The following is a 27,576-nucleotide window of genomic DNA, read 5'->3' as shown; positions in this document are numbered from 1 at the left end:
ACAGGTTTCTAGATCTTGCTGCCATTTCTGACCTTGCCTGCACACAGAAGCCCAAAGGAGGGAAGACGCCCTTGGCCTGCTGGCCTAGCCCACACAGGCATCGTCTGTCAGTCACTACAACCCAGCGTCCCTGAAACACACCCCCTCTCCTCACCCATCAGGAGATAATCCACTTTGTGACATCTCTCTGGTTCAGCCCAGCAGTGAAGAAACTTGGACAATGTCTGTGTTTTCCAAATCCACAGAAACTGAGTGTTAAAACCGAGGTCTATTCTGATTATGTTCTAGTCAAGTAGCAAAGTGGTGAAGCTGACAGACACGTGGGGTAAGAAGAGAGGACTCACAACAGACACTATATAAGAGAACGGGTGTGTGCGAAGAGATCGGTCTTCAGAACTGTGCAGAGTGTAGAAATGCTTATTCTTGGTTTCTTTAAACTCGACAGTCTGTTTCCTCTTTGTAACAGTTTGATTGCATCCATATGTCTCCCATCTCGTTCACACACCCCTGGCCCCGCCTGCCGCCTGGAGGGGCTAGCTCCACTGGAAGGTCTTCCCGATGCAGCCATCTTAGACAAGCCATGGGTTTACCGCCTCCATCTGCTTCCCTCCCTCCCCCTTCCCTTGTCCTTCCTCCTCTCCTTCTCTTCTGCCTCTCATCATGGACTTCTAGACTGCTAGCATTGCCTGCTTTGAGCAGCAAGCCCGTGAGAGGAGGGGAGTTTCTGTGGAGATCCTGTTGTCTTCTAACAGACTCATGAGCAAGGTTAAAAAAAAAAAAATCTGGATATGATAGAGTTTAAGGAGTATGTCACATACACAACAAAAACCTCTTTTAGTTGGGAACACACACAAATAAGGAAGGAGACGGAGTCAGACACAACAAACCTTTCGGGTTTGGGAGGAGTCTCTTGGAATGGCTGATTAAAATTGGCTGGCCTCATGGTTTTCTAAGATTTCTCTGTGTATACAGACAAAGGCAGGCACTGTTTCCCGTTTGTCTCTGTGTTTGGAAATTCTTGTCTTTTTTACATTCAAGGTTTGGGTTCTGTCATGGTTTTCAGATAGGAAATATCCCCCACAGGCTCTTGTGATGAGGGGTTGCTTCCCAACTGCTGGTGGTGTGGGATCTATTTTGGAAGGTCCTAGAAACTTTAGAATATGGTATCTCGTAGCTGGAAGAAGTATGGATTTGAAGGTGATACTTGGCCCCTGCCCAGTCCCCCGTCCTCTGCTTTCTACCCGCCGCGTGGTGAACATTTTTCTCTGTACATTGTTCTTATCCAGTGTATAGGACCAAGAAACCCCGGAGCAAGCCCTCTGAAACCGTGACCCCAGACATGCCCCTTCTCCTTAGTTGTGTTCTCTCAGAAAATGGTTGTAGCTACACAAAAAGAATTAACATACGCCCAAGAAGTACGAGGACACTTTTTTTAAAACTCAAGTGTGGAACTCAAGGGTAATTTCTCATCATCAAGCCCTGGGGTTGGGTAGGCAGGCCAAGGCCACCTCTTGATAGACGGGCCGAGGAAGAGCCAGGAGTAGGAGAAGCTTCTGCTACAACTTGCCCATGGCTGTGACAGCACATGGGAAACAGGGTACCAGACCGTTAGTCTTCTACTCTGAGAAGGGGGCGTTCTCCTCCCAAAATGCCTTTAGCAAACGGCCCCTGTTCCCCACTGTTGACAAGGAACAACACAGACAATTTAGAAACTGTGCCTGTGATGGAGGTTTGATGCTGGGCTTTCCTTTGTTACATGTCTGCTTGAGTTCTCAGTGTTGCTGAGGTAACTGACCAGCATGAAGGCCAGCAATGGGGTCGCAAGAGGAAATAATGTCATTCTCCAGCAAGCAGCTTTTAAAAACCAGCTTTGGCAGCTTCCTGGGGGATCACACATCCTAGCTCGGTAACAGTGTCTTTCATGCTGATAAACAAAGGGACTAACACTTTTGCTCTGTAGTAGTGTAATAAGGTGTGTGTATGTGTATGTGAATGTGTGTGTATGTATGTATGTGTATATGCATGTGTATGTGTATATGCATGTGTATGCATGTATATGTGTGCATGTGTGTATGAATGTATATGTATGTATATGTGTGCATATGTATGTATGTGCATGTGTATATATGTGTGTGTATGTGCATATGCGTGTGTGTGTGTGTGTGATTGAACCCAGGACCTAGTGCTTCACTACTGAGCTACATCCCAGCCCTAAAGTGTGGGCACTATGCCACTCCAGAGAGAAGGGTCAGTTTTTGCATTGCCTTTAACACCTGAATATAATCAAATCTTGGTTAGTGAGAACTGGGCAAGCAAAGTACGGAAAAGGTAATTTGAGAAAGTATAGTCAGCACAGCCTAAGTCAGTTTGCACCGAGACATTGAGAAAAGTGGACGCAGGAAAGCATTCGTGTGGCCTTTGCAGTGCTAGCCTCCAGAGTCCACGAGGAAATAGCCTTCCTCCTGCTCCTTCGGAAGGGGGGTCTGAACGGAAGCATTGTGCCCCAGGAACCCAGGACAGCAGAAGCAGGACTGGAGGGATTAGGGGCTCTTCCTGAAGACATGTCAAGACAATTTCCTGTATTTAAACCTACCCACTCAAGCACATCCCACAGAGTATCTCCAGCCCCTTTGCGAGCACTTTGAGCCTCTTATTCATTTGTCGCTTTCCTGCTATTATTCTGATGATATTTCCAGGAGATGGGGGAAGGGACAGCAACAGAAAGAAGCCGGCTCATAAGCTTAGCGTTGTCTTAGTAAATTTTATACACGTCTGCTGGCTACAGCCTTGGTCTTCCCTCTCTAAAACAGACATGAAAATAGCAATAGAGTCCTGTTCAGACCTCACATGACCACGGAAGTGGTGTCTTAAGACCCAGCTGCTGGGGAGGTTAAGGTCAGAGGATAGGGTGAGCCAGGAATTTGATGCAAGCCTACAAAGGGGAGAGAGAGAGAGAAAAGAAGAGGAGAAGAGAAGAGAGGGGAGAGGAGGGGAGGGGAGGGGAGATAGACAGAAAGAGAGAGAGAGAGAGAGAGAGAGAGAGAGAGAGAGAGAGCAGACAGAGCTGGATATTCTGGAACTTTCCAGTCACTCAACAAATATTCATATGTGAATTAATGATGTCTGACTGGAAGTAAGGGAGAGAGGGAAGGAGGGACTTGCTATGGGTATCTGTAAAAAACGAATCCCGGAAACTAGCCCCTAAGTTTGGAATGTATGGATGCCCGAATTTCCTGTTCTCTTTCAAGAACTCTGCCGCCAAGGCTCTTGAAGACATTGCAGCAATCCTCATGCTGATTCCTTAAGGCTTGGGTTACCACAGTACCAGGAACAATAGCGCCACCTAGTGACACTTTCAGTTACTGTCTCTAAACAGTTGAACTTGACAACTTAGATCCACTAAGCACAAAGGGGATGTGTGCAGCCTGTGATTGTCATCATTTTTCAACGTGAAGTAGGCTTTCGCTGAAGCCACAGCATGTGATAAACTCTCGCATCCTCCACCAGTACCCTCGGCTACACTCTCATGGGTCTCTCCACACCAGGTCTTTCAATACTTCTGGTGCTCATGTTTCAAAGATTGTGCTTCTATGATAAGGCATAATATTGGCTTTTTAAATTTAGCATTGTTTTACTTACGAGGATGAGTGTTTTGTCTTCATGTCTGTTCGTCTGGTGCTCACGGGGGCCTGAAGAGGGAGTTGGATCACCTAGAATTAGGTCACATAAGCCAAGGTATTGGAACCAAACCTGGGTCTTCTGCAAGAGAAACAAGTGCTCTTAATTGTTGAGCCCTTTCTCCACCCCCTGTAAGGTATAATACCGATAGAATTATTTAGCAGTCTAGACAGTACTATACACATTGATTATGTTAGAGCGCACAGGAGTAATAAATGCCTCACTGCCTAGGGCTTAAGGACTCTGCCTGAATCACGAAAAAGCAGAGGCAAGCTGAAGTTTGCTCTGAAAAACACGTAAAGAGCATTCTAGGAAAGATCTGAGACCAGGAAAAGAGGCCAAAGGACCACACTGAGCCCAGTGTAGCTTCTGGCTGTGACCTGTTCCTCTAGAGGCTGCTCCCTTGGAGAACATTATCTGTAAAACAAGATACGCTCTTGTTCTTTTCGTCTGCCAGAGATTTCCTCCCTGCACCCTTCTAAACCCTGTCAGCACCTCTCTGCCCCCTCCCAAGCTTCAGCCCTGTTCAGACTGTGTGGTAGACACCTGTCTCGAGTCTCCTGCCAGGCTGTGGGGCCTGCAGATAGATTTCCACACGTGTCCTGCTCGCAATCTCGCCAGTGTTCCGGCTAGTTTTATGTCCGCTTCATACAAGCTAGGGTGTTGTTGGCTTCATCTAAGTTGTTCTATTTACCAATAAAGACTCAGGAGTCGGATACTGGGGTGAAAACCTGCTAGATCACAGAAGCCAACGAGCAGCCAGCTGAGCTTCCCTTTTGGCCAGAGACCCAGGAAGAGAGTTTCTCTCCACCCATCCCAAACCAAAATGACCAGGTATCTCTAAGTCTCTCCCTACTCCTTCCTGTGTGTCTCTCTAGCCACATCTATGGCTAATTCCTGTCAACCAGTCACTGGCTCTGCCCCCGATCCAAGGTTAATTTTATTAACAGTCTTTTTTTTTTGTTATGGCTTATTTAACTTTATTTTATGTGCATTGGTGTGAAGGTGTCAGATCCCCTGCAACTGGATCTTCAGACAGCTGTGAGCTGCCATGTGGGTGCTGGGAATTGAACCCAGGTCCTCTGGAAGAGCAGTCAGTACTCTTAACCACAGAGCCATCCCTCCAGCCCCTATTAACAGTCTTGGAGTTTCACAGTGCAATCAAATATCATACACCACTGGAGTCTTCTGAGAGAAGGGACCTCAGCTGAGAAATCACCTCCAGAAGATGTGGCTGTAGAGCATTTTCTTAATTAGTAATCAATGGGGGGGGGGCAGCCCATAGTGAGTGGTGCCATCCCTGGGCTGGGGGTCCTGGGTTCTATAAGAAAGCAGACTAAGCAAGCCAGGGAGCAGCACCCCTCCATGGCCTCTGCAGCAGCTTCTGCCTCCAGGATCCTGCCCTGTTTGACTTCCTGTCGTCACAGCTTTTGATGAACTGTTATGTGGAACTGTGAGCGAGATAAACCCTTTCCTCCCCAAGATGCTTTTTTGGTCATAGTGTTTCTTTACGAAAATAGAAACCTCAACTAAGACAACTAAGTCATGCTAGTGAGGTTTAAAGAGTTTAAATTTTAGCTTCCTTCTAACTGGAAAGCATCTTGATCGGGCTAGAGCTACCAATTATTTAATTAGGAAATTATAGGCTTAATGGTTTGGTCAGAAAGCTTCGAACCTCGACTCTGTCTAGCGAGTAAAGTTGAGCAAACCAGGTAACTTCGGTAGTTCAATATTCTCGCCCATAAAATGAGCTAACAATGCCTACATTATCCATGTCCTAGTGTTCTGGGAACTAAAAATGCCGTGACTAAGGTCTTTATAACTTCTGTTCAAGGATAACAAAGTAGCGGTGCCATTTCGGACCACCACTCTCCTGGGTCCCTCCTGGAGGCAGTTGGTTATCACACTCAGCAGAATGATATCAGAGAAACTGGGTTCCTTCTTGGGGTTCTAAGTTCCACTAGTAAGATGATTTAGGAACAGACTCATAGGGGAGCTTAAGGGTTTGAAATAAAACCCCCAAGAGAAACACTGTAAACCCCGGCAGCTGCCTGGAAGAGGACAGAGAAGAGGAGGAGCAGAAGCCATACCATGTGAGTCAAGGCTTCATGGAGATGAGCCACAGCGGCCACCCGGCCGAGAGAGGGGAGCACTGGAGAAAGAGCAAGGAAGCCGGAAGCCCCAGGAAAAGCACAAAGGCTCTGGTCAGCATCCAAAAGAAAGACAGAAGAGAAGACAAAGGAAAGGTTAAGCCTTTCTGAGAGTCAGGACAGTGAAAAGTGGGCAGACCTAACAGAGCCTCACACCAGCTTCCAGCAGCATGGAGGGCAGGGACTCAGGACACGTGGTGGCTCATAGAAGGGATGGCTATTCTCTTACCCCTGTAGCATAGTGTAGGGTGGACCTGCCTTTTGAAAGTTGGATACCCGGACAAGGGATTGATCTGCCCAACTGGATTAACCATTGTTTGTTTGAGATAGAGTCTCACAGTGTAGCCCAGGTTTGTCTGGAAGTGGCTATGTAGACCAGGCTGGACGGGAACTCGAGTAACCCTACTGCCTCTGCCTCCTGAGTGCTGGGATTAAAGGCCTTTGACATCAGGTCTGACTTTAGGTTAACTCTTTTCTTCTTGAGACTTAATTTATGTGTCTGAGTGTATATATGCCCACAGAAGTCCAAAGTGGGCATTAGATCCCCTGAACTTGGATTTACAGGCAGTCGTGAGCTGCCTGATGTGGGTATAGGGACCCCATTCCTCTACAAGAAATACTTTTGTTTGCTTTTTTGAGACAGGGTTCCTGCCCTGGAACTCATTCTTAGACCAGGCTGGCCTCAAACTCACAAAATCCACCTGCCTCTGTCTCCTGAGTGCTGGGATTAAAGGCATGCACCAGCACCGCTTGGTAACAGCAAGGGTTCTTAATCATCTCTCCAGTAAGCTGGAATAACTAAGGCAGGAGGCAACGGCATGTCTTCACCTAAAGGCAGATTTTATCCTTTCCTGTAACAATTGGAAAATACTCAGTGCATTTTGTTTATTGAGGCAGGGGCTCATGTAGGCCAGGCAAGCCTCAAACAAGATGACCTTGAACTTTTGATCCTCCTGCCTTCACCTCCCCTGTGCTGGGATCACAGGCTTGAGATGACACTTGTATTTGTATACAGTGTTAGAGATGGAACTTGAGGCTTCATGAATAAATACTAGGCAAGAACTCTACCAATGAGCTACATCCTCAGGCCCCTCCATGCCATTTAAGAGGTTTATACGTGAACACATTCCAATGGCCATGGGATCAATAAGGTTCTCAGAGGTGATGTTGGATTCAACACCAAGGGTTATTTATTGAACAGTGATTTTGCTTTGTCTTAAACAGTGAAAATACCTCCCGGCATTCTTTCTGATCTTTTTAGCAGACTGATGGAATAAACTTACATCGTAACAAGAGACTGGAGGTCAGTGGACCAAGGCCAGCCACGCCCCCACTAGCCCAGCCAAGTGGCTGCATCTCCTCTGGATGCTAGCTATGGCTCCCTAGCTGCCCCTGGGTCTTCCTTGTCACTTAATTCTATGCTCAGCTACAATGAGTTTTCATTTAGGTCATCCAACCTAAATCCACGGATTCCCTATCATTGATGACATCCTTGAGTTGACACCATCATGCTCTCCTTGTTACTGCATGCCACCGTGACTTGGGAGTCGTCTCCTGAACGGACAGTCTCATCCTGGGCTTTGCACAGGGACCCCATCGAGCAGACTTCAACTTGACCATAGCTCCTAAAGACCATTTCTGGCCACGCTCTGCCATGTAGTCTTCTTCACTACCACACGGTATTTATGTGCTGTTATTCATCATGCCTCTGCCTGGAACCCGAGCCTTGTCTCTCCTGTCTTGGCCTTTGGTGAGCAACACAAGAGCTTGCTGGGTAACAGGTACTGACTGGATAAATGGCTTGGTGTCTACTTCTGCCTTGCTTTAACTACATGACAATTCACTTAGTTTTGTGACACTTCCTAGTGACTTTGAGATTCTAAGTGTTAACAGGAGCCTCGCAGGAATGCTCGGGATTCCTCGTGGTTCTGGAGGGGAGTGCAGCTTTTCTCAGCTTTTGTCAGGGAGTAGAAGTAACCAGTAATTTCCGCTTTGGCTTATATCAGTAAGTAGTAGTAACTTCAGTAATTCCTACTTTGGCTTATCCGTCCGTGCTCCTGAGCTGAACACTGTCTCATTTAAGGATGAGGGAAGAGCTCAGGTGTAAAAGGACAGCAGGAGAAAGCAGGCCAGGGTGCTGCACAGAGTTACAAGACACAGGCAGCAAGCAGTGCGCATGCTGATTTTGAACAATGTTTAGGAGAAATAGGTGTCACTCTCACCAAACTTCCTCTTCTAAGTACTTTTCGCCTGCCTTTGTCTCCTTCCCTAAGTCTACAGAAGCACATCTATAATTGCTTGTAATGTTCATCTTTAACTTTTTTCACCAAGGTTTGAACACAGGGCCTTGCATATGCTGAGCACGGGACTCCCACCAAGCTACACCCCAGTCTGCGTATTTTTGTCTTTTGCTTTCTCCCTGGGAGAAATCCTCTGGAAAAATTTCAAACAATTGTCTTGCTGCAAGATGGTTTTAAATGTCAACAATGACCACTGAGTTCCGAATTCAGTGAAATGGAAATGTGTTGGCACTTTTGGCTTTCTGTAGACCTGTGAGCTCTGGAGTTAGTAAAACAGAACCGCGACTCTCACCAACTGCGACCAAAGAGTTGGTCACTTAGCCCTCACCCCTAACCCCAACTTACAAAAGAGGGCAAGCGGCTGGGGGTGCGGCTCTGGGGTACAGTATGCTCAACACCCAGCAACCAGTAACAGCCTGTCTCACCAAACTGGGGTGAAGGCACTCTGAGAACCGCGGAGGTGCATGCTGCACACAGGAAGTACTTCTCAGAACGACACATACGCTGACATCAAGCAATGGAAATTCTGCTCTGAAAGACAACACTCTATGCCTAGCATTTAACAGATGTCCCCCTAGTAGAAGCAAAGCTCTTGAAGATGCTAACGTGATTTAGAAGTTCTGAAGAGCGCTGTCCCAGGGATGTGAAAATCAGTCTGCATCTCACAAGGTAGCCTGAAGGAAGGGCTACCCCAAACTGTCACTCATTTGTCTTACACTCCATTTCAGTCAGCATAATCTTTATTTCAAAATAACATTTTTATTATATAAAAATGTAAAAAATCCAGCAAACCAGAACTATGGATATATTTTCCTGGGCTTTCACATTGTTGATTTTTATTCGCATGGCATTTTCAACACAATTTACAGCATTGTCCCCATTTCCAGTCTGATTATACAAGTGCTAAATGACAGAAAAGTCTGAAATAAATACATTACAAAAGAGGCAAAGCTGTGAACTAAGTGGCATGCAGAAGGTCCTACAGGTGGGGGAAGGAGCTGAGAATGAAGTGAGTAGAGTCACGTGACAGGAGCTCCTGCTGGAGTTCTTCAGTCGTCTTTGTCTTTTGCTCCGTGCTTGAGGATGCGCGTGAACTCGATGTAGTTGAAATTGCCCTTCTTGTCAATGGGGGCCTCCCTGTAGAGCTCATCCACTTCCTCATCTGTGAAGCGGTCGCCCATGGTGGTCAGCAGCTCCCTCAGGTAGTCCTCCTGGATGGTGCCTGGAGGGCAACAAGGGACGGACTCACAGATACCCAAGTACGTGACATGCCATGATTCCACAAACTCATCGTCTACCACACTCAGCCACAACACACGTAACTGCACCACTGCTTCCCATCCCAATCGCTTTGGGGTTTTCATTAATACTAAATTATGTTAAAAGCTTCAAAGCAGAGAGATGGCTCCGTGGTTAAGAGCACAGGCTGCTTTCAGAGAACCTGGGATGATTTCCAGCATCCACATAGCAGTTCAGAATCTAACCTGTAACTGCAGTTTCAAGGGATCTTATGCCCTCTTCTGGCACCAGCCATGCACACACACACACACACACACACACACACAAAATATTTATACACAGAAAAGAAAAAGAAATCATTTTAAAAACCACAGTATAGAAATAAAAAGTCAAAAATAATAAGAGGTGGATCCCAGAACAAAGACAATGTCACCCAGATCAATGGCTCAGGGAGAAAAGTCAGGAAGGAGCAAGGGAGATTCCAGGAGATGTAAGGCCAAGCAGAGGAAAGGGAGGACTGAAGGAAGAAGGGAAGGAAAAAGGAAGAAACATGGGACTGAAAGGCTTTCTTGTCAAAGCGTGCTTCTCCAAAGGGCAGGAAAATGAAGACAAACAGAGAAACCCTGAGTAACTCCAGAGACACACAGCACTTCAAATGCTCACGCTAGGAACTATGCCGTCTAGAGAAACCAGGGTCTCTGAACAGTTTTCATCTCTAAGGCGACATAATAGACCCTAAATTCTTACAACTGCTCTAGGAAGTTCGAAGTCAAATTCAGAGGTGAACAAGGTAAGCTGTAGTTTCATGGTCTACAAACAGGTATGTGACAAGACCATTTCTGGTGCATTCCTATTTTAAAACAACAGGATTTTCTTTTTAATTAAAAAAATTACACATTAAAAACATGTCCTAAAATGTGCTCCATAGACCCTAAAATGGGCTGGCCACAAACATGCAAGCAGCACTTACCTGTTGCTTCCTCATCAAAGCAGGCGAAGGCGTTTCTGATGACATCCTCGGGATCTGTGCCATTCAACTTCTCTCCAAACATGGTGAGGAACATGGTGAAATTGATGGGGCCCGGGGCCTCATTCATCATGGCATCCAGGTAGGCATCGGTGGGATTCTTGCCTGTAAGAAGACATATAAACCCACATCATGTGGCGCGCCTGGCTGCTCCTATGCTGTCATACTGTTAAGAGGGTCTATCGCATTACTCTGTGTTCGTGTGCCATGTCACATGTGTGGAGGCTGAGGACAACTTTCAGGAGTTGGTTCTCTCTTTCCACAAGGGTTCCAGGGACCAAACCCCACAGGCTTTGGGCATAAGCACCTTACCTTTCCGTGCTGAGCCATCTCGCCAGCTTCTTCATCACTTTTTCATTAAAAAACAAAACCCCAAAAGTCTCAAGTTTTGACAGGGAACACCACACTATCACATGTTGTTGATTCTACACTGGTTCATCAGGGGTTGTTATTTTAATACCAGTTATTTAAAATAAAAATCAACAGGCAGCACACGCCTTTAATCCCAGCACTTGGGAGGCAGAGGCAGGCGGATCTCAATGAATTCCAGGCCAGCCTGGCCTAACAAAGTGAGTTGCAGGACTGTTAGACAGAGAAACCGTGTTTCAAAAAACCAAATAAAAAAATAAAAATAAATTTAGAAAATCGACATTAATTTTTCTAATTATGATACAGCTGCATGTGATTTGGTATGCTTCAAAATTATTTATAAGATGATCATTTGGGTTAAAATTATTAGGTCAGTTTGGGACTGGGAACTTCTTTTGAACAATATTAAATAAAGTATGGTCAGCCCCAAGTACCATTTCTACATGCTGCTAACTGGAATCTTCTTTTGCTTTACTTTTTTGTTGGGGTGGGATATGGTGGGGGCACATCTGATCTATAGCCCAGGTTGGCCTCAGATTCTCAGGGACCCTCTGGTCTCATCCTCCTGCTTGCTGACGGAAAAGCAACCATGCCAGACTTGAACTGGGATGCTCACCAAGAGAATCCTGATCTCAGTTCCTACTGAGAACAGCAGCCAGAGACCTGACAGGGAGGGAAAGCATCTGGAGAGCTCCTCACAGGAAAGACCTTGAAACCAGTTCACCAATTGGCTATGAGGTCTGGAGAAGGTGGAAGAACGGGAACTCAAACCCAGCTCTCCAGACATTGAGGTCAGTGCCAGCCGGCCCACACAGCCTCCTTTAGTCTTAACCTGTGAAAACGCTGGCTAAAGCCAGTATCTTGAAGGTCCCTCAGACACCAAGTTGACACACGTGAAAAGAACCGTGTTGGTTATGTCTTCAGATCTAAAGGAGCACCTTAGAACTAACTATACCAAACTAGAAGCTGACGGCAGTCCAGTCTAGAACTTGGGGGAAATCTAAGAAACCTCATAGACAGCTATTTCACTGCATGGCAAATCCACCTCACTACACCCACTTAGCTCACCTGTACAACAGGAGCCACTGAGCAAGTGAGTTCGAGGCCAGCCTGATCTACAGAGAGAGTTCCAGGACAGGCTCCAAAAGCTACAGAGAAACCCAGTCTCGAAAAACAAAAACATCAAAAAACAACAACAACACAAAAACAACCCCACTTCCCTGTTTGGAAGTGCAGGGGTGACTGCAACCCAGAGGTTCAAGAGAGTTCTCAGAGCGAAATAGGAATCGAAAATGGATCTTTTTAAAAAGGTGTGTGTAGCCAGGTGTGGTAGCATACACCTTTAATCCTAGCACTGGGGAAGCAAAGGAGGGCCGGTCTACAAAGCAAGTTTCAGGACAACCACACAAGAAACCCTGTCTCAAAAAACCAGAACAAAAAACAGAACAAAAACAGACAAACCAAAAAAAGTGCACACGCACGTGGTGAGTGTGTTTGTGTCTGTTGGTGGTACATATAAAACGTATGTGTACCAGCGCTGTGGAGCACACGTGGAGGACAGAGGACAATGTCCAAGAGCCAGGTCTCTCCATCCTGGGGTTCACACACAAGGCACCAGGCTCAGCATGCACCTTTAACCTCTATGGGTTTTTGGAAAAAAAAAAAAATCAATTTCTTTCTTTCTTCCTTGCTTCTTTCTCTTTCTTTCTTTTTAAATTATAAAAAACATTACTGTAGAAGTCTCTTTCCCAGGAGTCCATCTTTGAGTAACCACTGTTGGTTATGAAGTGCTTCCTCTTTGTTCATTTGCTCATGGCCTGTCCTCCATCCACAGAAGATTATTGGCTGCATTTGTTAATGTGACTTCTGGTCTTCTGCACACAGCCACCAGCATGCTCGCGCATGCACGTGTGCGCGCACACACACACACACACACACACACACACACCCTTCGGGCTCACATAGACACAATCCACTTAGCTAACAGGAACAGTATCTGCCAGGTCTCCCTCTAGAGCTGATTTCCCCCTCGCCGGGCCCAGCCCTGAAAAGGCCCCTCCCACACCTGAAAGCTTTTCAAAGGCCAAATGGCCCATGAACTGAATCACAAGACAAATGAATCAGAGATGGATCACCACCAGGGAAAGGCACAAAAGGCTACCTAGAGAAGCCAGCATGTCATGCAAGTCCTCCTTGTCGATGAAGCCATCCCGGTTCTGGTCAATCATGTTGAAGGCCTCTTTGAACTCTTGGATCTGGGACTGGTCAAACATGGCGAACACATTGGATGTTGCGCGCTGAGGGCGCTTCTTGGTGGTCTTGGTCTTGGCCTTTTTGCTCGACATGATGGTGGTTTAAATCTGGAATTAAATGAAAAAAAATGCTTAATACATAAAGCAAAAAGGGGCACACACACACACACCTAAAGTTAGTGAATACAAGTATCTTTCTTTTTCTTTCTCCCTGAAAACAGAGTCGTGTCGTGTGTGTCACGCCCCCACGTGAATTCGGGGACCAGACTTGGGTCTTCTGCAGCCATTTCTCTCACCCCAAGTTTTTGTTTGTTGTTTTCCAAAACAGGGTTTCACAGTGTAGCACTGGCTGTCCTATATAGACCAGGCTGGACTCCAACCTGCAGCTCCACCTGCCTCTGCCTCCCAAGTGCTGGGATTAAAGGTGCCACCCAGCTCCCAAGACTAATTCTATCCTTATCTATTGGGATTTATAGAACTATATAACAGGGACTGGAGAGATGGTGGGGAGTTGAGAGCACTGCCTGTTCTTCCAGAGGACCTGGGTTCAACTCCCACCACCCACATGCTAGTTCACAACTGTTGGTAGTTCCAGCTCCAGGGGATCCAACACCCTCACACAGACTTGCCGGCAGGCAAAACTCCAATGCGCATAAAATAAAAATAAATAAATCATTAAAAGGGCTCCCTCACACAAACCTCTCACCTTTTCTAGGTTCAATTTTCCCATTTATCCCTCACAACAACCAAACATGACCGGTACTTTTATTCTTTCCACTTTACTACCACTGAAATCAAATCTTTCAGAAACCCAATTTTTCATCATCAAAATATAGTATCTATTATAGTGTATAGTGTGAACTAAGTAGAAGGATAGAGAGTTACGGTGCTCACCTTTAAACCTAATTTCCTCTTGTAGGCTTCCAAGCTACCCCTGCATTTCCCTCATTTGACAATTCTAAAGATCAGTTAAGATCAACTGCTCCCACTCCATCACCTTCCACATTGATGGCGTTGGTGTTACCTTCTAACACTACAGACATCCAGCAGCAACTTAACTGTCAAACAGAATAATTTCCATTTTTTTTTTAAAAAACAGGGTCTCATGAAGTCCAGGCTGGTACTGAACTCAACCTGTAGCTGAGGATGACCTTAAACTCTGATCCTCCTACCTCTGTCTCTCGAGTGCTGGGATTATACGCATGGCTCATGCCCTGGCTGCATTTAAACAGTGTAAATATCTGCACAGTGGTGTTCTGGTCAATGTGACAGACAGCATATACAATGGTATAGACCCACAGCTATTCTATCTGGCCTTGTGTAAGCAAACTCTACAGTGTTTGCAGAGCAACGAGACGGCCTAACAAAGGGGTTCTCAGAATGTATCCCCATTACTAGACAGCACGCAAAGTTCAAATCTAAGCCACAAACGACGAGGTATACATAACTTTAAGTCTCACAAATATCAGGGCAGTTTTTAAAAACTATTTTTGAGCTTTTATTATTTTTATACATACAGTCTGCCTTCATGTAAAGTCTGTGCAAATACGTGCAGCACCCATGGAGACCAGAAGAGGATGCTGGGTCCTCTGAGAAAGTTACAGACCAATGTCCGTCTCCATGTGCTCCTGAGAATTGAACCAGGTCCTCTGGAAGAATCAGCCAGTGCTATTAACCACTAAGCCATCTCTCCAGCCCTCAGGACAACTTTAAAAAAATATTTTTATTATTATTTTTTAAGAATTCTGTGCCAGGGTGTTCTGCCTGATGCAGTTGGTGCGCCACATATGGGCAGTCCCTTGGGACTGGAGTTACGCAGGGTTGTAAGCTGCAGTGTGGGTGCTCGCAATCCAGTTCAGGTTATCCGGAAGAGCAGTCAGGGCTCTTAACCAGTGAGTCATTTCTCCAGCTCCAATTATGATGATGATGTACATCTAAAAGTGCAGGTGAGTGTGTGGAAGTGAGAGGCTATTTGGAAACGCTTTCTCTCCTTCCACCATGGGATCAGTACCAAACTCAGTTGTCAGGCTTGCATGGCAGGCACTGTTACCCCCTGAGCTATCTCACCCACCATGGCAACTCTTTGATCTAATGTTTTATTGCATCTCTACAACTGCCCTATGAGATAGGCACTCCCTGTGTATTAAAAATTCAAGGCTGTTCTGAGGGAGGTGCATATAACCTTGTCCTTGGCTCCTGCAACGTCCTGCCTGATATTTACTATCTTAGGTCACACCAGATGATCTAACTATGAGTTATGATGGGAGGCTTTTGGTCATAAGTTATCAGCTTGACTTCTAACAAGGCTGGACACCGAGGTCGGACATGTGGAGAGCTAGGTATACCTATGCAATAAAGCCCTCATTCCCTGGCTGGCAGTACTCTGCACACTGTGACACATTGCTGCTAGGAGCTGACACCGTCCATGACTTCACTGGGACAGACAACTGAAGTTGTGTTAGGAAACCTCCCGGACGCTGCCCTGCAGGGAGAACCACAGCCATCAGTGAGTGGGAATCCCAGCAAATCAAACCCGAGTGTGGCCCCAGGGACACCTAAAGGTACAACTGGTGTGAGAAATGAGGACAGCATAGAGGAGTTCCCCTTCTGCAGGGCCACTGCTTCAGAGGGACCGACAACAACTAGCTGTCTCAGTTAGGGCTCCTACTGTGATAAACAAACATCACGGACAAAAGCAACTTAGGGAAGAAAGGGAAGTCAGGGCAGGAACTCAGAAGGAGGGGAGCAGCTTACTGGCTTCCTCCTCCTAACCACTCAGTCTGCTTTCTTATACAACCCAGGACCACCCACAGGGAGCTGGGCCTCCCAACACTTCACAGACTGGACTACTGTCCGCACTGGGTCCTGGTTTGTGTCAAGCTGATAGAAACCAAGCCGCACTCCACCCATGTTAGCTGTCTACAAAGGAACTCGGGCTTTGGGCTTTCTCTTCAGACGGTGTTTCTCTACCATCAACCTGAAACATGCGCCCAGTGTACCGATGTTTGGGTTAGCACAGCTCTGAAGTACTCCAGCTTCATGGTGCTGACTCTCAACATCATCTTCTTCTCCTCCCCGTAACTTAGTTTGATACCTGACTGCAGTTATATGGAAAGTTACACAAAGAACAGACAGACAGAATGTGGTCACTATTGGTCACTCCCCTCCTTTTGTTTTCTTTATTTTTCTGGCTGCTGCTGCGGCGGCCTTGTCTTAGCTAAGATTACAATTTTGATGATAAAACATCAGGATCAAAAGCTAGTTGGGGAGGAAAGGTTTTATTTGGCTTACACAGCATACTGAGGGCACCTAAAGGCGGAGCTCACAGAGAGTAGGAGCTGAGGCAGAGACCATTGAGGGGTGCTGCCCACTGGCTTGCTCGGCCTGCTTTCTTACATAACCCAGGACGACTCTCTGATAGAAGCCCAGGGATGAATGTGGAATATTAGATCACACCGTGACACTCAGACTGTTAATAAAATTACCTTGAATCTGGGCAGAGCCAGCAACTACCTGACAGAAATCAGCCATAGAGAAGCCAGGAATTCAATAGAGAAGACCAAAACAAAGGAAAGGGAGGGACTAAGAGTTTGGCGCTTTTTTTTGGTTTTGGGATGAGTGAAGAGGCTTGTCTTTTGGTGTCTCTGGCCAAGGTCAGCTGGTTGCTTCTCAGCTTCTGTGACCTAGCAGATTTTCACTCCCCACATCTGACTTCCAAGTCTTCACTGGTAAATAGAACAATAGACTTAGCTTAAACCTACACAGCCTAACCGGTTCTGCTGTGGCAGTGGGACCAGAATGCCTTCTAGGCTGCAGCCTGAGTAGTGGGTGGGGCATTGACTCGGGGGCAGTGGGGCAATATTATATTCAGTCACTAAGCCAACAGGAAAACTACAAGGAATGGCGCCACCCCGAGTGGAATGGGCCCTCCCCACCAACCACTAAGAAAATGCTGCAGGCTTGCCTACATGTGATCTTGTGGAGGCTCCCTCTCTCAGATTAAACTAAAATTAGGCAGCACAGGTATAAGCCCAGGTTCTCATGCATATTATAATACGTTCTTCCAATGAGCCACCCCTTGACGCTTTACATCCCAAAATTGTTAGACCCAAGTTTTTCTCGTGTGAAAAGTGTTTGGGTGAAGGCTTCACTCCAGGCCCTGGCATCCATATACCCAAAGAGTCTAGAAAGTTTGGATGGAGGCGCCACCCTGAGCCTCAGTTCAGACTCCACCTCCAAGAAAGCCCCTCAATAATAACCCCTCCCCAGAGATGCTCAAGACCACTACAGCAGGGTGTTTAAACTGTCCCCTAGAGAACAAACGTGGTTGCTGGTCAAACCTGGGTTTTTTTCTAATTCGTTCTGGTTTTGTCTAATTTGGATTACTGACTGTAATCACGGAGAAGCTTATCAGGGGGCAGAAACTTCAAAAAGTATTAAATCTTATTTCAAGATTTAGTAGATATTAGGAGTCTGAAGGCACAGATAAGTTCTACCAGCCGATCATTTATGCAAACTCACTAACTAGTAACATAAAAAAAATAATCTGTCAACTCTATCATGCTGAAAGTTAACCCAGAATATCCTACACTAAACATTTTTGAGACTTCATTAGAGTTCTTCAAGAAGGTAGAACTAAATGCAAGGATCAGCTTAAGGAGTTTGAGTAGTGGAAAAGAACTGCTGGGGGCGGCACCAGTCTCAGCTGGGACGGCAGTCTTCTGACCCCCAGATGAAGGGAGGAGCAGGGGCAGGAGGAGGGGGAGGAGGAGGAGGGGAGGCTGATGGGTGAGGATGCGATTACTAACAGGCTCAATCAGAATGTGCTACAGAGTAAGCAGGGGACTGAGGAAGCATCTGAGTTGTTCACAAGTTTGGTTTTTGCCACAACTCTCTTATGTCTTAGGTATGTACTGTCTTTTTCCTAAGCACTCCTTCCTTAATGCTTGTGTTTAAATCTCTATTCAAAGTGTCTGTGTACACGCACGGATGTGTGTGGAAGTCGGAGGCCGATGGTGGGTGTCACTACGCGTGAAGAACTCACTGACTAGCCAAGGAGCTCCAGGGATTCCTGCCACCGTGCCTCCCCAGCACTGGGATCTTAGGCGCACTTATGTGCCCGCCATTTATGTGGGGTCTGGACCATGACCAAGCACTTTACTGAGTTATTACCCAGTCCTAAAACTGTTTGTTAAGAAACCCAATTTTGAGCCCAGCATGGTGAGATCCTGTCTCAAACCACCACCAGCAACCCAACTTTGTTATACATACATACATACATAGTCTCACCCCCCCCCCACATTCTTTAGAGTTTTACTTGTTTATAGCCCAGGCTGGCTTTGAATTTATGATCTTAAGTGCTGGGAGTTTTAGATATTTTAGGGCTGGGGACATAATTCAGTGAGAGTAATTGTCTAGCTGTTCAAGGTACTGGGTTCAATCCCCTGAAGCACAAAAATAAAATATACTTCATATAACTATATGGCACCTATAAAAACTAAACATACACATCAGTTGAAAAGTGAGCAAAGGTATCAAAACCGGCAGTCTGAAGGGGAGGCCCAGAAGAAAACAGCTCTTCCTCTTGCTCTCTGAGACAAGCACCTCTGCTTCCTCACCGCCCACTCGCTCTCCAGCCCACAGAAAGCTGGCCATCCATCTCTGCCACAGCGGCCGCGTCAAGGCGACAAACTCGGGAAGGCTTCCAGGCCCTTTTCCTGTACCTGCCACTGTTCGAGCTTCCTTCCAGGACTGGCCCTCTGCATTTTCTTCTTCTTTCACCCTCACTCACTTGGCATCCAGGTTTCTCATTCCCTGCCGTTTCTGACAAGGGTTCACCATGCATCCAAGGCTGGTAGGGTTTCTCCTTCTGCCTCCCCAGTGCTGGAATTATGGCATGTACCACCACACCTGGCTCTTATGAAGAATATTTTTATAACCTGCAAGCCAGTCTCTGCCTCTCGGTTGCATCAAAATTCCCCTTCATGGCTGAAAGCGCTCTCCTTGAATGATCTCATCGACTCTCACTGTTCTGGCTCCGAGGCCTACACCTCCAGGCTGGTGCTCCACCTTTGTGCTTTGGATTCATAGCCGACTGCCTAGGAATCATGCCCATTCGGCCATCCCACAGACACCACAAAACCAACAAGCTGAAAACTGAATCCATTATCCTCCCTCTCAACTTTCCCAGCTTTCAGACTTCTCGGTCCACCCACTCACCCTGCCAGGAAGCCAAGTCATCTTCCACAAATCCCTCCCGTCTCTCAAATAGTTCTCAGATGTGCTCATCTTCCTCATTTCTCTGTCACCATGGAGAGCCCCATCTTCCTCATTCACGTAGACTTATTCCCAGCTGTCCTGCCTCTTCAATGCGGGCATCAAAAGCATACACTACCATGGATTTTTTTTAAAAACATTTTTTTAAATTCGTGTGTGCCAACATATGCACGGATGTCAGCTGACAATGTTTGAAAGCCGGTTTCCCCTCACCACATGGGCTTGGCTTCTGAGATCAAACACAGGCTGCCAGGCTTGGCAGAAACAGCCGTCACGCACTGAGACAATTCTTCAGCCCCATGTATACATATTTTACACACATGCGTGCACACACACACGCTTACTTTTTTTCCAGGAGGAGTCACAAGTGGATAACATTCAAGACGCCTTGAACTGAACGAAACTGCCTGCCTTCCCAATGATGTAAATGAAGACCAGACATTAAATGACCCCAGGTCAGCTGTGCTCACAACCCACTGGAGACAAACGTGGGCTTCTGAGCACAATTCTCTTCTACATTCGGCTCACAGAAGAGCAGAACTAGATAGAGTAGAGAAACTACATGGACAGCAGGACTGCACGGTGAGCGACCAGCAGATGGAAGGGAAACCCCGGGGTATGTGATGTGGTGCAGCAGCTCAGACTGGGTTAAGAAGTGCCAATAGCTTTATGTTTTGTTTTGTTTTTGTTTTTTCGAGACAGGATTTCTCTGTAGCTTTGAACTAGCTCTTGTATGGCCTTGAACTCACAGAGATCTGCCTACCTCTGCTGGGATTAATGGCTTGTGCCACCACCACCACCCGGCCAGCAGTAACTTCTATTAGCCATGATTGAACAGAGAAACCTTTATGCTCAATTATCAAAGTGGTGTGTGTGTGTGTGTGTTGTGTGTGCACGTGGTGGGGGCCCACCTAACCCAACACTCTACCCCTAGACTACAGTTACAGACGAGACTATTCACAGAAAACATTGCCCAGAATGTAAATTACTACCTTTAACAAAAACAAGACCCATTTTCTCTTCAAACATTTTACTATTTCTCTACATTCCTAATGTAGTGAACTAAGTGGTGTTTGTGCTCTCGAGTCACACCACAGGCTGGGGTGCAGGAAGCCGGTGTCACAAGTGATGCAAATGTCTGATATCCAAGTCAGAGCAAGGGAACGTATCATTAACAAGCAGAACTCGGTGAGTTTCATTCTGCCTGTAAGGCTTCCCCAGGCTTGGAAAGATGCTCAGAGCACATGCTGCCTATGGCTTCCAAGCTCCCTTTGATGCCTTCCCAAGTCTTTGTTATCACCATATGGCCAATATACACCGCTCTCCCAGAAGCTGGTCATGTATCAGTCATCTATGAAGTTTATAAAAAACGATGCCTGGGTCTTCGTCAAGCCTACCAGAAGGGAATGTTGGCGTGAAGGCCAAGAATTTAAACGCACCAAGTAGGAGTTGGAGAGCTGCTTCACACTGGCTGGAGTACCTGCAGAGGACCAGGATTTGATTCCTAGCACTTACGTGGAGGCTCAGAACCATCTGTGACTCTAGTCCCTGGGGATCTGACACCCTCTTCTGACCTCCAGAGGTATCAGGCATGCACACGGTGCACGGAGTGTTTACATGCAGGCAAACACTCATAATCATGAGATAATAAAATAAATAAAAATTTAAAAATGCACTATGCATTTCCAGTGTTCAGCTAAGGCTGAAACCACTAGGCCCACTCTGGCCGTGTAAATGTCCAGTTTCCCCTGGCTTTTCAAAGTTGATGGTCATTATGGGAAAATGGAGATGCGGAGGCCTGGATTCTAACTCCAGTTCTGACATGAGCAGCTGTTTGACCTTTGGCTAGTCTAGCCATCCCAGACCCCATTTTCCTCATCCATCTAAGAGGTGATTCATGAGCTACCTAGGAAGATGGCTCAGTTGGTGCTTAGTCTTTGAGCATGAGACCTGAGTTTGAGCCTATCCGAATCTGGTGATGCATGTGGGCCAGTGGTTGATGATGTCTTAAAATGAAGGTGAACACACCTGAGAAATGACACCAGCGATTGTCCTCTGGCCTGCACACACATATACACATATCCAGTAACTGGCTCATAGCCAATGACTGGCAGCCAGCAAATTACATGCAGTCTGTAGGAAGGTTTGGTTAGTACCCTCCAAGATGGCTTTTAAAATGTCTCTCCAAAAATTAGCTTTACTTAGAAACCGAATTTCAAACATCTTGAACAACTGCAGAATGAAGAACTAGACTAGACCCCCTCCCTACACCCTAATCCCACCCCCATGTTCATGCTACCTGCATGGATCCCAATGGCACGGAACTTCCCTCCCTTGCCAAGGGGTAGTTAGGCTCCCCAACAGCTGTCACAGTGAAGTGACCAGTGTAAACACAGAGCGTTATGAAATGACAGTGGTTGACTGTCACGAGAGACACTGCACCCCCTGCTCGCTCTGTTGAGTCAGTATGTAGGTGCTCGCACCAGGAAGTGGGGAGCTAGGCCTCCTACCAACAGCCAGAAGCAACTGGCCAGCCGTGTGAGGCAACCACACTGAAGAAGACAATCTTCCCTTCAGATAAGGACAACCTCACAAGACTAAAGTGTTTGGAGATTTTTGGGTTTAAAAACTGGAATTTAGCTCTTTGGCCTCGGCGACAGAAGCAAGATGACGGAAGGAACGTCATCCTTCGGAAAGCGTCGCAACAAGACGCACGCGTTGTGCCGCCGCTGTGGCTCTAAGGCCTACCACCTTCAGAAGTCTACTTGTGGCAAATGCGGCTACCCTGCCAAGCGCAAGAGAAAGTATAACTGGAGTGCCAAGGCTAAGAGACGAAACACTACCGGGACTGGGCAGATGAGGCATCTAAAAATTGTCTACCGAAGATTCAGGCATGGATTCCGTGAAGGGACAACCCCTAAACCCAAGAGGGCAGCTGTTGCAGCATCCAGTTCATCTTGAGGATTTCAATCTGTCATAAAATAAATGTTCTGGTTTCCAAAATTAAAAAAAAAAAACTGGAATTTATTAGCTAGGTATGATGACACATCCCTCTAATCCCAAGATTAGATCTCTTTAAATTCAAGATCAACCTGGTCTACAAAGTTAAGTTCCAGGACAGACAGGGCTATAAAGACCCTGCCTCAAAACAAAACAAAACAAAAAAACCAAAAGAACAAGAAACAAACAAACAAACAAACAAAAAACCCCTGGTATTGCCTTACAGGTACTCAAAACAAAATTGAGGGCAATTTGTTATATATCAACAGAAAAGCAGCAATGCCACTGTTACGTTATTTCTTTAATAGTGAGACGAGGAAACACCTTCATTTTGAGATTAGAGCCACCGAATTCTAGAAAGTTCAAATGGATCAGTCAGGTGACTAGGGAATTTTCTTTCTGGTTAAGAAAATGTGACTGTGACAGAATTCCCCCAGTTCGGTAGGTTCTCTCAAACACAAGGCTCTTCTCCCTGCCACCACCACCCTATTTCCTATGCCTCTACTGCTTTGCAGGTTTTTCTTGCTTTCTAATTGCAGCTTTCTTCAAAGTTTCATCCTTAAATGTGCTTAAAGGCTGGCTGAGAAGCGTGAGGCTCCACTCAAGCTGGGTGTGGGGCTTCACGTCTTTCCTCCCAGCACTCTCCAGGCCAAGGCAAGAGGACTGCCTGAGCTACACAATGAGCCCCAAGCCAGCCTGGTTACAGAATGAGGTTCTGTCTAAAAAACTGAACCAAACAACAGAAACCATAAAACTGAAAAATAAAAGTTATCACTCAGTGTAAGTCAATGAGGGAGGAAAGGGTGGGAACTGGCTTTGTGGGCAAAGGAATCATAAAGGATTCAAATTTTAGGGGCTGGAGTCATCAAGAGTGCAAGCTGCTCGGAGAAGACCACAACCACCTGTAACCCCAGCTCCAGGGGATCCACTGCCTCTGGGATCAGTACTCAGTCTTTTACATGCACACACCCCACACACATAACTCAACATAAACCTTCACAGAAGACTTCTCGTTCTAGCCCAACTACGCTAGGATGGCAGATGCCCAAGGTGGGGGTTGTGAGTCTTGTTGGCGAGGACAGTGTAGACAGAGTTGCAGCAGGAGAAACCCAGACTAGAAGCAGAGTGACTCCAGGGTGTTAAAACACTCTGATCTTCTCACATTCGGTTTCATCTTTTCCAAGGTCGGTCGGAATCTAGAAATTGCACAGGGCTTCCCTTGATGAGCTACTGTTTGTTCTAATTCTGAGGATCACATGACTAGACACAAGAACAACAGTTTGAAAGCAGCAATCAAAGAGAATTCAGTATACAGTCAAATTAAGATGCTTTACAAAATTAACCTAATGTACTTAATGACACATAATTGTTTTTATGCTACATACGTTAGGTTTTTAAGTTCCATAATTATCTTTCTTTTAAAGAGTCAAGCCGGGCGGTGGTGGCGCACACCTTTAATCCCAGCACTTGGGAGGCAGAGGCAGGCGGATCTTTGTGAGTTCGAGACCAGCCTGGTCTACAAGAGCTAGTTCCAGGACAGGCTCCAAAACCACAGAGAAACCCTGTCTCGAAAAACTTAAAAAAAAAAAAAAATCTTTTAAAGAGTCAAACACAGCCTTTACATCTAACACCAGGCACACTTGCCACATACACCGCAGCGCCCTCTCTTCTTCCTTCCTTCCAGGTGTTCTGGGTGTCCCGGCAGTTCCCTATTCTCTGATATCTCTATCACTTCTAAAGTGCACAAATCTGACCACTTCTGTAACTGTGTACGCCCATGTAATAACCCAAGTCAGTTACAAATGTTAAACATCACTCCAGAAAGTTTCCCGGAAGTCACTACCCAGGCAAATCTTGTTTGGATTTCTTTCCTGAGACAAGTTTTACTACATTGCCCAGGCTGACTGAAGCTCAGGACCTCCTGCCTCAGCTTCCAGGGGCTACGATAGAGGTTATCAGAGACCATCTTAACTTGATCTACTCTTGTGTGAGTGTCTTTTAAACCAAAAAGCAAATGTATATACTTGTGTAGGCCTGGTTTCTTTCTTTTGTTCCTTTTTTTAAGATTTATTCACTTTAAATTCATTTTAAATTTTAAATTTTATGTGCATTGGTGTTTTGCCTGCATGAATGTCTGTTAGGATGCCAGATTCCTTGGAACTGGAATTACAGACAGTTGTGAGTCGCCACAGTTGTGGGTGCTGGGAATTGAACCCCGGGTCCTAGAAGAGCAGCTAGTGCTCTTAACTGCTGAGCCATCTCCCCAGGCCAGCCTGGAGTCTTTCAATGTAATAGTTTTGAGACTGACCCACTGTGTTGAGTTTATGAGTGGTCTTCCTCCTCTTCTTTAAAAAACCATTTTTGAGTGTGTGGGATCAAACCAGGACCTCCAACATATCAGGCAAGTGCTACACATTCAGTCCTTTATTCTTTTCTACTCACTAGTAGAATTACACTGAAAATTACAACTTACAAATATTCTTAAGTTTTTACTTACAAAGGCTTTTTACAGCCTTTTGTCTTTCTTCTTGGATTATAAAGTCTAGAAGACTGCCTTGCACCTGGCAGGTGCCAAATAGGTAAGCAAGAACATACATATAAGTAACTTCTTTCCATCAAAAACAAATTGCATACACAAGTGTTCACGGTACGGCAGGTGTTAGAGCTGAGCGTGCACTCCTGAAGTAAGGCTTTTTTCTAAGTCAGCACACACTTAGCCAGGCTCATTTTCCAGAGCTTCCTCACAAACTCCACCAACAGGTTACCCCTGTGCTCAGCACTTGGAAGAAATATTACCAAAGGACAAGCTATGGGTGCAGCAGAGTAAGCAAGTCACAAGCATTGACTATTTAACCCTCAAAACAGCTTATAATGCGGGCGTATCGGGATCCCTGTTTTCCAGATCAAAGCTACAAAGTGGCAGAAAGCATACCTAGGGAATCCAGCCGCTCCTCATGTCCTTAGCAGCAGCTGCAACATAGCCGCCTTGAAAACTCTAGGTGAGGTGACCAGCAAGGCTAATGTGTACTTTGGGGTTCAAAAATGGTGACATCAAATATGCTGTTCGCCACACTAGTACTCTGAATCAAAGAAGCGCCTTTAGGTCTCTGCCTCCCTTCTCCTCCCTCTCTCACGAAGAGGATCCAAGCATGGGAAGCAGAAACAATGGAGTAGCTAGGGCTACCTCCCCAAGTCTGGAAAAACGTCCAGAGTTCACACCATACTCAAGAGTCCAAAGGAGCTGTCCCGGATATCCTGTTTTTCAAGCCAGTTTACTTCCTCTAAAACTGCCTACCTGCACCCACTCCCACCCCCTACAAGCTTGCTGTCTTTTTCACTCCCTTACCAGTCAGGGAGGACTCCGGGATCAACCTTCAGAGGTAGAAGGGGATTTGCTTTGCCTGCCATGTGGAACTAGCCAGAGCCCAAAGATACTGATAATGAGGGTATAATAAAACTCCTCCTTAGACAGATGGTATTTTTTAACCTTGGGAAAATGGGGACACTGGCCCCATCCTTGGCTTTCCTAAGTTTAGCCACCATCACCTAGGGATCTGTCCTTCCGAGACCAAAGTTCAGTAAGCTCAGTCTCACTAAAGCAGAAACAAGTATGGAGGCAGCCATCATAGAATTTATTTAACACAGCGGAAACAAACTTAAAGCTGTGCACTCAGAAGGGTGATCAGGCACCTGTGTGTGTGTCTGTGTTCAGTGAGAGAGTGTACAGTGGAAATTGGTGGCATCCTATGAATTTCTCAACTGATCCCAGGCAAATTACCTCACCACTTTCCGTGAGTGTAAACTAAAAACGGTTTCAGGAGATAGTCTGTAGGGAGTCTACCGAATTAGAAAATGCTGTGATTTTTCTCCAACACGCAGGACTACAGTAGAGCAAAGTCATCTTTAACGAAAAGCTGTTAGCCTGACCCCCTAAAGACCCTTTCATCGTGTTATTTCCTTATAGAGTGACTCCCTAAGGTCCCTTACATAATCTTTTTATTTCTCTGTAAGTTTTCAACACACCTATAAAAAGGCCTAACTTAGTTAACTACTTTATTTTATTTTATAGGATCCAGGCCCGGGACCTTGTATAGAGCCCTGCCCCACCCTATCTTTCTCATTCCCAGCTCTTGTCCATTATTGTTTTGTTCCATTCGGGGGGGCTGGTCTCTCGTGCTTCCTGAACATATGGTACGATGCCCACCTTTCTTTTTTTTCTTTCCTTTTCTTTCTTTCTTTTTTTTTTTTTTTTTTTTTTTTTTTGCTTTTGTTATTTCCTCCAAGACATCTAGCCAAAAACACCCAGTTCTTCCTCTTGGAGCCTTTGCTTAGTAAGTTCTCAATTCTTTACAGCTTTTTTTGAATTGTCCTTTTCTCAGATGAACTAAATCTCTGCAAGACGCCAGGTACAGGAAGAATGGATGGAAAGCGGTTCGTTTTAGCCTTTGCTAACCACGAACTCCAGGACCGGTGCCAGGCTTCCTTAGGCAGGAACCGTGGTGCACCAGCCGGCTTCTCCTCCCCCAAAGCGTCTAGAACGGATGCGCGTAGATGGCGCCGCCACACCAATAGGACCTGAAGCCTGCGGCCGCGGCAGGTGCAGGCAGCCGGGTACCAGGTGTCAGGCATCCAGGCGACGCAGGGCCTCGGGCAGGGTTCGCCAGCCCGGGACCTGCGGCAGGGCCTCATCCTGAGCCGCCTCCTCTCCGCCAGCCTGGCTGTCCCGCCGCCCGGAGGCTCCAGGCGCGGTGGCGCAGCAAGAGGGACCGACGCGGGGTGGGGGTGCCGCGAGCCACTCACCAGATCCGAGGACACACGCACGAGACGACCCGAACGGCTACTGCGACCGGCGGAGGGCTGCGGAGGGACCGTGGCGGCGCCGCACTTCCGGCCAGGGGGCGGGGCGGAAGGAGCGGCAGCGAGCTGGGCGCGACCAACCGCGGCCGGGGGGGTGTGCGGCTAGCGTGTCGCTGGACCGGGGGTCCGGGGGCCAGCGGCGGCGACTAGCCTGGCTGCGCGGCCCGACGAACTGAGTCTGGATGGCCACGAGTACGGATTCCCCAACTCACCTACACGGCATCCCCCTGCCGCAGTCGCCCCGCGACCCGCCAGCCTCCCCGGCTTCCCGTGCCGGTTCCCCGGTCCTTCCGCATTCCTCGGCCGAGGGCGGAGCGCCAGCTCTGGAATTTGACTCGGGTGGGCCGCGATCCGCCCTGGTTTTGGGGTCCCCTGGCGCCCGTAGCGGCCAGTCCGAGGTTGCTTGGTTTAGCAAAGGGCGGTTGGCC

General features: G+C 46.7%; 2 protein-coding genes across 2 annotated transcripts; one reads left to right on the top strand and one right to left on the bottom strand.

Moving 5' to 3' along the window:
• Window positions 1-8,934: 8,934 nt before the first annotated feature.
• On the bottom strand, window positions 8,935-27,355 carry LOC121458958 (myosin regulatory light chain 12B). Its single transcript, XM_041668400.1, has 4 exons — window positions 27,092-27,355; window positions 12,925-13,123; window positions 10,338-10,499; window positions 8,935-9,350 (listed from the first exon to the last, which is right to left on the bottom strand). The coding sequence occupies exons 2-4, from the start codon at window positions 13,106-13,108 to the stop codon at window positions 9,178-9,180; spliced, it is 519 nt and encodes a 172-aa protein (XP_041524334.1). The 5' UTR covers window positions 13,109-13,123; window positions 27,092-27,355; the 3' UTR covers window positions 8,935-9,177.
• LOC121458959 (60S ribosomal protein L37-like) lies at window positions 21,959-22,308 on the top strand. The gene has a single exon (XM_041668401.1). The coding sequence runs from the start codon at window positions 21,959-21,961 to the stop codon at window positions 22,250-22,252; it is 294 nt and encodes a 97-aa protein (XP_041524335.1). The 3' UTR covers window positions 22,253-22,308.
• Window positions 27,356-27,576: the final 221 nt, after the last annotated feature.

Source organism: Microtus oregoni, unplaced genomic scaffold (genome assembly GCF_018167655.1).
Source record: "Microtus oregoni isolate MIOR12 unplaced genomic scaffold, Mior012 000018F_ref0000195, whole genome shotgun sequence".
NCBI lineage: Eukaryota > Metazoa > Chordata > Mammalia > Rodentia > Cricetidae > Microtus > Microtus oregoni.
Note: the sequence above shows the minus strand (reverse complement) of the source record. Positions and strands in the feature narration are given on the sequence as shown.